The sequence below is a fragment of the Lissotriton vulgaris genome, chromosome 9 (assembly GCF_964263255.1).
Source record: "Lissotriton vulgaris chromosome 9, aLisVul1.2, whole genome shotgun sequence".
Classification (NCBI taxonomy): domain Eukaryota; kingdom Metazoa; phylum Chordata; class Amphibia; order Caudata; family Salamandridae; genus Lissotriton; species Lissotriton vulgaris.
Window position 1 is genome coordinate 1,106,189,464 of NC_141697.1, and position 12,832 is coordinate 1,106,202,295.

General features: G+C 44.5%; 1 protein-coding gene across 1 annotated transcript in view; it reads right to left on the reverse strand.

Annotated features, from left to right (window-relative positions):
* Positions 1-12,832, reverse strand: part of ADAMTS9 (ADAM metallopeptidase with thrombospondin type 1 motif 9) — a 914,249-nt gene that overhangs the window by 651,036 nt on the left and 250,381 nt on the right. The window contains exons 11-12 of the mRNA XM_086939088.1: positions 8,657-8,798; positions 8,329-8,436 (exon numbers count right to left, since the gene is read on the reverse strand). Of these exons, the coding sequence (XP_086795214.1) occupies positions 8,329-8,436; positions 8,657-8,798 (250 nt within the window). The remainder of the gene's footprint in view (positions 1-8,328; positions 8,437-8,656; positions 8,799-12,832) is intronic.

Genomic DNA, 12,832 nt, shown 5'->3' on the forward strand with positions numbered 1-12,832 from the left:
GCAGTAAACAAGTACAAAAAGTTGTACAAGTGATTGATAAATATATAGAAACATGTTAGAAAATGCTGCTACTCTAAAGGTGATATGCGTAAGAAAGGCCCTACATACAAAGCACTCTCTTTGATATATTGATACAAGCTGATCTGCATAAAGTGAAAGTATTCCGCCAAACTGGCACAGGACCATTTATGCCTATAGCATAACTGTGCCTTGGATTCAAAACTGCAATAATGTCAACAATGGGCCAGCACTATTGCACCCACAGACATATAAGGAAATATCACAGAGGTAGTTCACAATCTACGTTGAGGTGACTGTTTATGTGCCAAATAATCAACACGAGTCCAAAATACAAAAAGATTCATATGTGATCAAGCCGTGCCAGACACTGTTTTTGTCACAGTCATACGAGTCATATCAAAGCACGGTAGTGATATCAAGTTTGTGAAGCAGTTGCAAAACCACCATTAGGAGGCAACACAACACTTCTTTTAGTCTCCATATGATACCATATTGAGAAAATTAAAGTGCCTTTGCTGCTAGAACATATCATAAGACTGCACAGTTTCAGTAGTGGCTGCTACCGGAGGGTGTGGTAGGCTGAGGGGGGGGTTAATTTACAATTAAAAAAATGCACCTAAGAACGGCCAGCCGGCCGGCCGCCGCCTCCTCTGCGTCCTCTTTTTCTTTCCTGCAGTCCGGCTGGCAGCAAGAAACACCCGGCACACAGTCTCCATTGAGCCAATCACAACGCTGATATGCAGCGTTGTGATTGGTCTGAGCACCGTGGATCGGTGCTCAGACTCAAACAGGAAGCCTGTGCATGTTCCTCACCAGGCTGTGTTTTGTTGCCTGGTAGGAACAGTATAGAAAACAGTTGGTCCAACCGACCAGTATTTGTAAGGAATCTTTGTATGACATCCACATTCAACACATTAATTAAACAATGACAAATTACTCAGGCCTGGGCGAGGTTCATGGAGTTTCGCTAAGTGGAACCCAGCAAAGTGACAGAAATTTCAGCTAAGTACCGCAAGTGGCGGAGTGCTGTGCAAACTTTTGTTTATGATGGTCTTCTTGCCTCTTGCTACTTGGGTAGAAATTTTACCTGAGTGGCAGCTCGTGCTCACAAACTTACTGTTCGCGAGATGGAAAAAAAACTCAGCTGGACTACGCGAAGTGGAGTTTTATGCACTCTGCGAGCTCCACAGAATGTGGAGCTCAAAAAACTTCGCGGGCGGTAAAGAACTTATGGGGATGGGCTGAGAAGCTCCTATTCCAGAAAATGATGCATGCTACACATAACCACAAAAGTCCAGTCTGAAACTTGAGTTGCTGTAAATTTAAAAGCTTCATGGAGGATTGGTCATAATGGTCAATTACTTGGGTACATTGCGATTAAGTGACATCAATCACTAGAATCAGAAGGAATCTGTTTATTTCTCTAGTACGATGATGACCTCTGGAGGAGGCACGCGTCTAGATGTGTCATTTTCTGGAATAGAAGCTTCTCAGCTCATCCCCATAAGTTCATCACCTCCCACATAGTAGTGTTGTATTCAGGTTGCTCATTTTCTAGATCATGAGAAAGACCCCGATTTAAGGAACTACTGTCCTTCTGCGATTCATAGGGGTCAAATGTCGACTTTTCTTTTATCTTGTGCTGTACTCTTAATTTCTGCCCGGATGCGGATGATGAAACACGTATTCACAGCGTCTTGCTACTTGGGATTTGACTAGTTAGCAATTCAAACATTGTTAGACAGGTCTTTTCATCATTGTGAATATTTTAATTAACAGCACTTATACCCTTCCATTCCTGTCACAAGCACTTCCTTGAGCATTTGCTTTCACTTCACGTTTATCGCAGCAACCATTGATACTGTGAATTATGGATGAATTTACATTATAAAATCTTTGATTAGTGCTCAATATTGTTGTCATTATTTAATTAACTTGTTGAATGTGGGTGTCATACAAAGATTTCCTACAGATACTGGTTGGTTGGACCAACTGTTTTCTATACTATTATTGGTCTAGCTCTGGCTGAATACTGTGTTTCCCTATTGTTGTGTGCCTGGTAGGAACATGCAAAGTGCGCGTGAACTGTTTGATCGGCCCAAGAGGGCCGGCCAAACAGTTCATGTGTACATTGGGAGTGCAAACCACTCCTCCCCTGCTCCGGCCAGCTCCATCCCACACTGCACACAGGCTGCATGCATTAGGAAAAATAAAATGACAATAACAATATGTTATTTTTATTTTATTTTTTGCGCAGTGAGGCAATGCTCCACTGCCTTAGCGGAGGAGCCGCCACTGCGGAGTTTCCACCAGGAGCCGGCAACTGATTTAGCATGGGACATGTCCAATCAAATTTACAAATTTTTAAAACGTGAAAGCTTAGTCTTTGTCATTTTAGGACTCCTGTGAAAACAATAACTTTATGTTAAAGGCAGGTACAGTAGTTATTCTTTTCTTTAGCTATCAGACATAGTTTAAGCTATCAGATTAGCTCTGAAATGAGGGAGCCTGACTCAGTAACTTTAGATGGAAAGTCAGCAGCATTTAACGCTTTGAAAACAATAAAGATTCCTCGTGTTGATCTCTCCCTAGCACAGCAATAGGTGTGATTTTTTACTTTCACAACATCTAAGTACCTCCTAATGTTGTACAAGTTTACTTACCTTCGGTAAGGCTTTTTCTGGTGGATACAGTATCTGCCTGTGGATTCCTCAGCTTCTGAATATCCCTTGCACCAGCTTTTCCGCTGAAACTCTTTTCCTAGCTCTCCCACGTCAACGAGGATGTCATAATAGCAAGGCTCCGCTCACGACTCCGTATGACGTCATCAGAGCCATAAGAAGACGCCATCGGCATGCTGATGTCAGTTCTACCCATTTTTTCCGTGCCCTCGAGGCAAACGGGCGAACCAACAACATTTTCACAAGTATACATAACATATATAAATGCAAATACACACAGCATATACATTATTAGAATGGAAAAAGGCTACAAACAAAGCATTTTCCAAGACCCAACTGTAAGCATGAAGAAGACATATTGAAAACATCCATGTCAAACAGTTATAATGTTCTTTGGTAGAAACAGAAGGACAACGGGGAGGTGGGTGGGCCAGTGAGGAATCCACAGGCAGATACTGTATCCACCAGAAAAAGCGTTACAGAAGGTAAGTAACTTGTTCTTCTGATGGATACATCTGCCTGTGGATTCCTCACCTTTTGAATAGAATCCCCAAGCCGTACCTCTCCTGAAGGAGGGTGTCCACCTGATCATACCAAAAATCTTGCAAAACAGAACGTGCAAAATGGCCATTCCTCCTAACCTCCAAGTCCAAGCAGTACTGCTTCGCAAAGGTATGCAGGGAGGCCCAAATTGCTGCCTTACAAATATCAACAACAGGAACACCTCTAGCCAAAGCAGAAGAAGAAGACTTAGCTCTGGTGGACTGAGCTCTAATGCCTTCAGACGGCTCCTTCTTGGCCAGGGCATAGCAGATCATGATACACAAGATGATCCACTTGACGAGAGTTCACCCGTGGACAGCTTTTCCTTTCATCCGACCAATTTAGCCCACGAAGAGCTGATCATCCAGCCGTAGTTCCCTGGTCCTGTCCAGGTAAAAAACTGACCGCCCTCTTAGGGGCCAGGCAATGAAGTCTCTCCTCCTCCTTGGAAGGGTGAGGTGGAGAATAGAAGGTAGGTAAGGTAATGGATTGTCCTAAATGGAAAGGAGTAACCACTTTAGGCAGGAAAGCAGCCCTGGTCTTAAGAACCATATTTTCTGCATAAATGTTCAAGAATGGAGATTTAGAACTCCTGACCGAGGTAATAGCGATCAAAAAGACCGTTTTGAAAGAAAGAAGCCTCAACGGACAACTATGAAGAGGCTCAAATTAAGAACCCATCAGAAAAGTAAGAACAAGATTTAAATCCCACTGAAGCATAATGAAAGGAGTGGGAGGAAACTTATTGGTGAGGCCCTTAATGAACCTCATAACTACAGGAGATTTAAACAAAGATGGCTGGTCCGGCAAACAAATGAAAGCCGATAAAGCCAACAAATAACCTTTAACTGTAGCCACAGCACAACCCTGCTGAGCCAAAGTAAGAGAGAAACTCAGCACTTCAGACAAATATGCCTTCAAAGGGTCAACAGAGATCTCTCTACACCACTTCACAAATTTGGACCACCTGGAGGAATAAGTAGATGTGGTGGAGTGTCTTCTGGATGATAAAATAACATCCACCACATCCGGTGGGAGAGAAAATGAACTCAGGTTGCCCCGATCAATCTCCAGGCATGAAGGTGCTGACTCTGGAGGTGGGGGTGTAGAACCTTCCCTGTGATTGCAAGAGGCCTGCCCTGAAAGGGAGACGGAGCGGTGGGTGCAATGAGAGGTGAAGTAGATCTGTTTACCACACCCTTCTTGGCCAATCCGCAGTGATCAATATGACTTGGGCTCAGTCTTGGCGAATCTTCCTCAGAACTGAGGAATCAAAGGTATGGGGGAAACGAGGAGAGGATTTGTGAGCTCCAATCCAATTGAAACGCATTCCCCATTGCTCCCTGCATCGGATACTGGAGACTGCAGAACAACGGGCAGTGCCCGTTCTCGTGAGTGGCAAAGAAGTCCAACTGAGGAAATCCCCACCTCTTGAAGACCAGATGGACCAACTCGTGATCGGCCGAGTAACGGCGACTGAGACGTTCCGCACGAACATTCAGCACACCGGCCAGATGATTTGCCACTACACAAATTTGATGGACGTGAACCCAGGACCAGAGTTGTAGCGCCTCTCTGCAGAGATGAAATAACCCTACACCTCCTTGCATCGCGGTTGTGTTGTCCGTCAGGACCTGAACAGACTGACCGCAAAGGGAAGGAAGGAAGGCCTTCAGTGCCAAACGTATCGCCCGCAATTCCACAAGGTTGTTGTGAAGCAACCTTTCCTCTGGAGACCAAAGATCTTTGACCTCCATATCCCTAGGATGAGCACCCCGCCCTAGAGTGGAGGCATTCATGATCACTGTGACCACCGGTGGAGGAGACTGAAAGAGCTTTCCTTGAGTCGGGTTGTCCTGCACAGTCCACCAACACAGCTCTGCTGCAGTGTCTCTGGAGATTCTGATGTTCTCCCTGAGATCTCCGCTGTGTTGATACCACTGCCTGTGGAGGCACCACTGGAGTGCCCTCATATGCCAGAGTACATGATTGACCAACAGAATGCAGGAAGCAAACAGACTAAGCAGGCGAAGGACCTTCAGGACTGGAACAAACGCTCCATCGTAAAACAAAGGAATCATCTCCTGTATGTCAAGAATCCTCTGCGGAGGCAGAAATGCCCGACACACAGTAGTGACCAGTATTGCTCCTATGAACAGGCTGGGCTGAGAAGGCACCAGGTGAGATTTGGGTACATTTATTGAGAAACCCAAGTTGAACAACAATTGCGTTGTTACATGCAAGTGGTGCAACACCATCTCTGGAGACGTGGCTTTCAGTAGCCAGTCGTCCAGATAAGGGAAAACAGGAATCCTATTTTCCCTTATCTGCAGGTAATGCTGCTTCCCTTCCGTAAACCGGAGATACTTCCAAAGCGACTTCAGGAGGGGAAGATGAAATTACGCATCCTGCAAATCAATCGACACCATTTAGTCTTCCTGTTGCAGCGCCAGAAGAACCTGAGCCAAGGTCAACATTTTGAACTTTTTCTGTCGGAGGCAAAATCCTGAGCCTTAACCGACCATCCTTTTTGGAAATCAAGAAATAACGGGGGCAACATCCTCGACCCCTTTCCTGCTCTGGAACCAGCTCTATCGTCCCTTTCTGCAACAAGACAAGAATCTCCTGCTGTAAGAGTAGCAAATGGTCCTCTGAACACCAATCCTGGCGAGGAGGGTAAGGAGGTGGAAACTCTAGAAAAGGGAGGGCATACCCCTTTTCCACAAGATTCAAAACCCAATGATCTGAGGTAACCGATTTCCAGTCTTGTGGAAAATGGGACACCCGACCACCTACAGGACCAACATGCTCCACGATGGGGATCTAGAGCTGCTTTCCCATGGAACCAGTGGAAGGGCAAGAGAAGAAGAGGAGGAGGAGGACTGCTGCCGAGCATCTCTGAGGATGGGTTCTATTTTTTCCCTCATACGACTTGTACAGAGGGCTTGCTGCTGTTGCTGCTGAGGCTGCTGACGGCCACAATACCTCCTGTAGCCATACCCTCTGGGCTGAGACTGTAGGCCCAAAGATCTTATGGTCACTCTACTGTCCTTAAAGCACTGCAAAGAAGAGTCTGCCTTGGTACAAAATAACCTTGAACCATCGAAAGGCAGATCCAACAGAGTAGCCTGAACATCAGGAGAAAATCCAGAAGATCTGAGCCAGGCTTTCTTCCTCGTTGCAAACGAAGAACCCATTACTTGGGCAACCGAGTCTTAAGTGTCCAAACCCGACTGAATGACTTGTCGGGCAGCTGCCTGAGAGTCCGAAAGAGCCTCAAGAAAATGAACCTGATTATCCTCAGGAAGTTTAGGGGCCAACTGCTTAACAGAGTCCATAAGGCCATGAATGTACCTTCCAAGCAAGCAAGTGGCGTTCGTTGACTTCAATACCATACTTGCTGAGGAAAACACTTTCTTGGCCGATTGCTCCATCTTCTTAGGCTCCCTATCCCCCGGGGTGGTAGGTAAGGGCCCAGACGATTGCTTGGAGCACGTAGCCTGCATCACCAAGCTTTCGGGAGATGGGTGTGCAGATGGAAAAGCTGGGTCTCCAGGAGCTTGTCTATACCACCTTGTAATTGACCTGGAAACTACAGGAGTAGTCAAGGGCTTTTGCCACACATCCAAGATAGGCTCTGTCAACGCCCCATTGAAAGGCAGAAGAGGCTCACTAACAGATGAAGAATATTTAAGCACTTCAGTCAACATATTTGACTTAACTGCTGGTGAAGGCAACTGAAGATTCAACAACTCAGCAGCTTTCCTAATCACCACATGATAAGGAGCAACATCCGGAGAGATGCCAGTCTTTGGTGAAGAGAGCCCCCACTCTGGGGAAGTATCTAAACCACTGGCTTCCTGTAGGCCCTCAAATTCGTCCACAGAGTCGAATATCTCTCCTTCTTCCTGCTCCAGTCGATACTCATCCTCTTCTAGCAGCCTTTATGCATCCCTTATGGAACGGTGCTTCTGGATCGGCTTCAGCGGCGCCGGATGCTGCGCCGGAGATAATGGAGCCGGAGTCGAAGGAGGACCTTCAGAAACAGGCAACGCTGCCGAACAAATCCGAGACAGCGCCGATTTGTCACCAGACGAAGGTTGAGGATTTGGGGTTGAAAACCTCAGCGCCGGAAACAGCCATGATGGAGCTTTCTGCATAAAAGACACAAAAGGTGCTTAGGCGTACTGTTAGGAGACACCCAGGTTAAAGGCAGGCGGACCCACGGGGCCAGAAGGTGCGCCGGAAGGGTAGGATGCCCTGGCAAACATTGCATTTAGAAAATGCGAGGGATCCGCTCCAGGTCCTGGAAAAGGAGGGTCAGGATCCGGACCTCCTTGATTAGGATCCATCCGAGGCTGAACTAGAGGCTTAGGCTGCGGAGCCAATGAGGACGGAGCCCGCTCAGGCGAAGCCACAGGTACAGGAGAAAACTCCCTGGGCGTCGAAGAGCCTCTTGACGCTGGCAAACTACTCGGAGTCGGCGAGTGGATCGGAGTCGACTGCGGAAAAGGAGACGGCGATGGAGAAACAAAGTCCTTTCCCTGGCATCGCTGAACAGGTGAAGCCGACCTCAAAGCCTTGCCCTTCGAAGAGCGTCGTCGAGAAACAAAGTAATCTCGTTGAAAATGGAGAGTCCCAGTAAAAAAAAGTTACGCGTCAACGGTGAGGAAAAAAGGGAACTGACGTCAGCATGCCGACTAGGTCTTCTTATGGCTCCGACGCCATCATTGGGAGTCGCGAGCGGAGTCGTGCTATTATGACCTCCTCATCGACGTAAAGAGATCGAAAAATAATTTCTGCAGAAATGCTGGTGCAGGGGGTATTCAAAAGGTGAGGAATCCAGAGGCAGATTTATCCATCACAACAATAAATACTTTGTTCTCTGTTATTATAGTTACTGTAAGCTATTACTTCTTCCAACTAGCATCAGCTATTATAAGCACAGAATACAGTTTAAAGAGAGGAGAGCTGCAATAGAAAGGAGGTCTGGTTCAGTCATGTAACTCGTGAGCAGGTAAAAAGAAATGGTAACTGCATTTCGCAGCTTCTTGTAAGGTTGCTTAAGGTCAGAGTTACTGACCTTTCCGGGTTCACATGCGGTCCCATCTGCCCAAGGCGTGTGCTGGGTGCGACATCCTTTGTGAGCACCCTCCGTGTTGACGCACCAGAGCCGTCTGCACTGCATCTGCTTAATGTTGTAAAAATAATATAGATTCAAATACAATTCAATGTTCTCTTTATAATACAATCAAGCTGAGACTACCATTTCAGTGCGGTTCAATTCCTGCAAAAAAGCTTAAAGTACACTTGAAAACGTGGTACAAAATCAGATATCAACTTTCACTTTGATAAGCATGTAATCCATATTTTTACACTATGATTTTGAAAACGCCTCTAACAGTACTAACCATTATTGGGCACATCTGAGATCCTGGTCCAAAAATTAACTCACATTGTTTATTAACATTGTACATTAGACCTGGAAGTTGTTGAGGCAAAGTGTATCTTCTTGATACTGGTTCATCAAGTAAACATTCCCCATAACCAGTGCTGGAAAACAGGGAGAGAGAATATTTACCGAAAAGATAATTCAACAATCTAAAATCTCATTCATAGAAGCAATGTTGTTTTTTTCTATTTTTGCACAAAGCCCATAGACAGAGTTCTCAAAATTAAAAGAAAATGTATTAAGTAAAAGCTATTGAATAACAACAAGAACAATATAGAGGCGATATAAATTCGGTCTTCATTTTATTATTTCACATCTAAGAGAAGCAGGGTAAAATCCTAATGGCACACGTTTACAGTAATTGCTAAAGTCTTTCTTGTGTTTATCGGAGCGAAACAAAAATAATGAAACTAATTAGCATTGCTAGCAGTTGTCTCTTTATGGAAGACACAATTCATTTTCAGCACTGTAAAATGATATTCGCGAGAAGTTATTGCTGCAAACCTTCTTTTGCAAACGCAGTCACATTTTCTGCGAAACCACCTATGCGGAATTGTATTAGTTTATGTTAACAAAGCCATTCATCACCGGTGATAAGATGATGAAAGATCTTACGTGGCGTCACCATAGGATGTTAAAGAATTGACACAATAATGTTGCGGTCTGAGCAATTACTTTTGAAGACAGTTATTTTCAGATGTTCAGTGGAACTCTTCTGGATGACCAGTTCATCAAAACTACACTGCGATCAGCCTTCCCATACCAGAAGTAGCTAAAAGCGCGAATTCACCAGGAATCCAGAATGCAAAAGAGTAATAAAAAAAGATCAAAAAGGGAACCGCAAGAGGTAAAACATGGCATGAATGCAACACAGGGCGTAACATAGGCCCCTGCAGCTCCTGCGATGCAGGGGTGCACCAAACAATAGAGAGGGCCCCCAATCCTTTATAGAGTACTTAGTCATTCAGTCAAAAAACGTTATTTCGGCTTTACAGCGATAAAAGCACAAAGAGTTAAAACAATACATAATGCTGGAATTTTTTTTACAATTGACAGTTTAAGAGGATTTGTGCACAGTATAATTAATGCCAGTAGAATATCATACTACAAATCTATGAAAATCATCTAAAGCCAGAACAATAATTTAGGATAATAATATTATTTAAAATATGTACAGGCAAAAAAATAATGTATGAATGAGAGCATTTAAGAACAAATAACTATACATATATTTCATATAAATTCCCCATATTAAAGAGATTGATAGATTTAGGCCATAGTATATCTATTCTAAAGCCCAGGTTACGTTGCTGGCTAACTGATTTGCCCTTATGATGACTCTACGAATGCACCACATCGCAAATAAAAACTTGGAGGTGGCAGCTACAATCAATGGCTGCGTGTCATGCTTAAGTAGTCTGAAAACCTTGATGTGGTTGCGAATCCCCAAATTCCTACAGAGCTGGAGAACCCACTTGGACCTTGACTTCTTATAAGCAGGGCAAAAAAGCATGACATTACGTTCAGATTCTTCTGATAGACAGAACCCAGGACAGACTTGTTTAGTGGCTCCTTTCCAGCCATTCATAAATGCACGCAACAGGAGTGTCCCGTGCCTAAATTGTATGAACAGCTTCTTGGCCATTAAAGGTTGTATGCTATCTAGGACCAACTCTACCTTATATTGATCTTTGAACTCAAGGAACCCGGAGGTCAAGGAGAATGAGTCAGTGCTCTGTAGAATGTCTGCAAATTTGTATTCTTTAAAAGCAGTAGTTAGGGCCTTTTTGGAAATCAAAGGGCAAGTATCTTCTGGTGTTAGCCACAAATTTTCCCTCCCCAAAGCCCGACTTGAGTTCCTTACATAGACCAACCAAGGGAGTTCCCCTGCACGCTGGATGCACATAACATCCTTCAATTCCTCTCTGTTTGCGGCTAACTCCGGCGTACTCCAGAGTCTGCGCCAGTAGAGGAGAGGACGAGCGGCAAATAGGTCAGCAATAGGGCCTATTCCCAAGTCCATCCTAAGTGGAGTTAGAGGAGTGCTTTTTGGGAGTCCCAACAACTGCCTAATAAAAGTATTCTCAGTCGCTGTGAGATCCTTAGACGGCGAGTGGCCCCAAAGTTCAGCACCATATAAAGAAGTTCCCCTGGCTTGTACCTTAAAGATTTCTTCTGGTGGGCCTACCATTTTTTGGGTGCAGCTCTTATAGACTTTTAAAATTACCCCTGTGGACTGTATTATTCTTAAATTAGCCTTCTTGATTTGGGTTCCCCAGTCCATGGCCATTTCGTCAATTACTCTATGTCGGGGTTCAGAATATAAAACTTTAAAATGGGATCTCCATGCTTCTTCTCCTAGATTGGGTTCGATAACTGAGTTGCCTTCGGATTTTCCTGTTTTAACTAAATTCCAAAAGCCTCTCATGTCTCTATCATCTAATGCTTTTTTGATTGCTTCCTATCTATTGAGGTCCCATGAAGTTTTGGCTTCAGCAAGAATTTTTTTGTAGTACATCCTGGCCTCTCTAATAGGTGTACTATCCCCTAGCCTTAACTCTAGGGTCAGAGCAGATTTAGCTTCACTGCACGCTTTATTAAACCAGGGATTTTTCGGATTTAGGGGAAGATTTTTTAAGGGTTTTGTTAGTATAAAAAAAGTCTGCCAGCTTTACGACCATATCTTGGTGGTTCTTACCTATCGTTTAATGTGTTGCATGGTCTTGAACTGCTATTTCTAGAAAGGGAATAATTTGTTCATACATGGAGGACATTTTTTCACCTTATTGTACAAGTGTTCCCCAGTGTACTCTTCTGCCACCTTCAATTGCTAAAAGATTAGATGGACATAAATCTGAGGTCTCCTGTACTTCTTTGGGCTGGAACCACTCTAAAGCTAGATTCAATGGATTGTGATCACTTTCACATCGTGTCAAAACCATAAAATTCTTAGACCTGTGCCACAGCTCAACGTCTACCCAGAATGTAATCAATTGTAGATGCCCGCCCCATTTTTTCAAAAGTTGCATTACCCGGGCTATCAGATGGAAAACGGCCGTTACGCGCCCTAAGTGAGTGGGAAACTGTAAGCATGTTCATTTGAAGGACGGCTGGAGTCCATCCCCTGGTCGGATAAATGTTACAATCAGGGATTCCCAGAGCAGAGTCTTCCTCCTTTGTTATGGAGGAGGATAAGCTGTTGAGGGGTTCAAAATGGCAATTGAAATCCCCTCCGATTATAACATGTATTGGCTCAGGTAGTGTAGAGAGAAAAGAGGCCAGACAATATAGTGTCTGCGAGGTTTGACCATATCTCACAGGACGTGAGTAGACATTAATAATAGCTAACTTAGGGAGGGTATCTGAAGAGAGAAGAATACACAAAATATCTGGAAAAGAGGTGTCTGCCATCTTAATGGTGCATCCCAGATGGATACCAACCCAATTACATAGGCCCCCTGAGGGTCTGCCCCTGGGTTGCACGTATACAATAGGCAACATAACCTACTCTATACAGTGATATTATTGCCCAAGATGTCTGGAAGAGACATAGCTCATGGGTGTCTATAAAATCTCCCCAATCCAGGAGATCCATTTTTGATATTAAACCCGCAATGTTCCAGGATAAGAACTTGGTATGCTGATTTTTTGGAATCTTAGCCATTTCCAGGGGTAGGTGTTGCGGGGGCAACAATTCCTCCTGTTGACCTAATACTAATTGTGTAATCCCCACCTGTCCACGTGTGGAACCAGGAGAAACCTCAGAAGTTCCCTCAATGGATCCTAAAATATTAGCCACCAGTAGACCGTCTAGGTTTTCCCTTGTGAACCCATCAGCAGGTTCAATTATTTCATAATTGTTAGGGTCAGCTAGCTGGTTATATTTTGATATGTTGTGTTTAACACAGTGTTTTAGTCAATCCACCTGTTCTAGAGAACTGTATCGGTTGCTGGCGGGGATAGTGAAAGGTGAATTAATTTCAGAACCCCAGCCCAAATTAGATGGATTACCTGGCCGGGCTCTCATCTCCCACTTTTTGAACACACTTCCCATACTCGGAGGTAGGGGGCTGGGGGGATAAAAATACCCTAGGGGAAGTGTCTGGATACCACTAGTTGCCCTGTGGGGATCCCA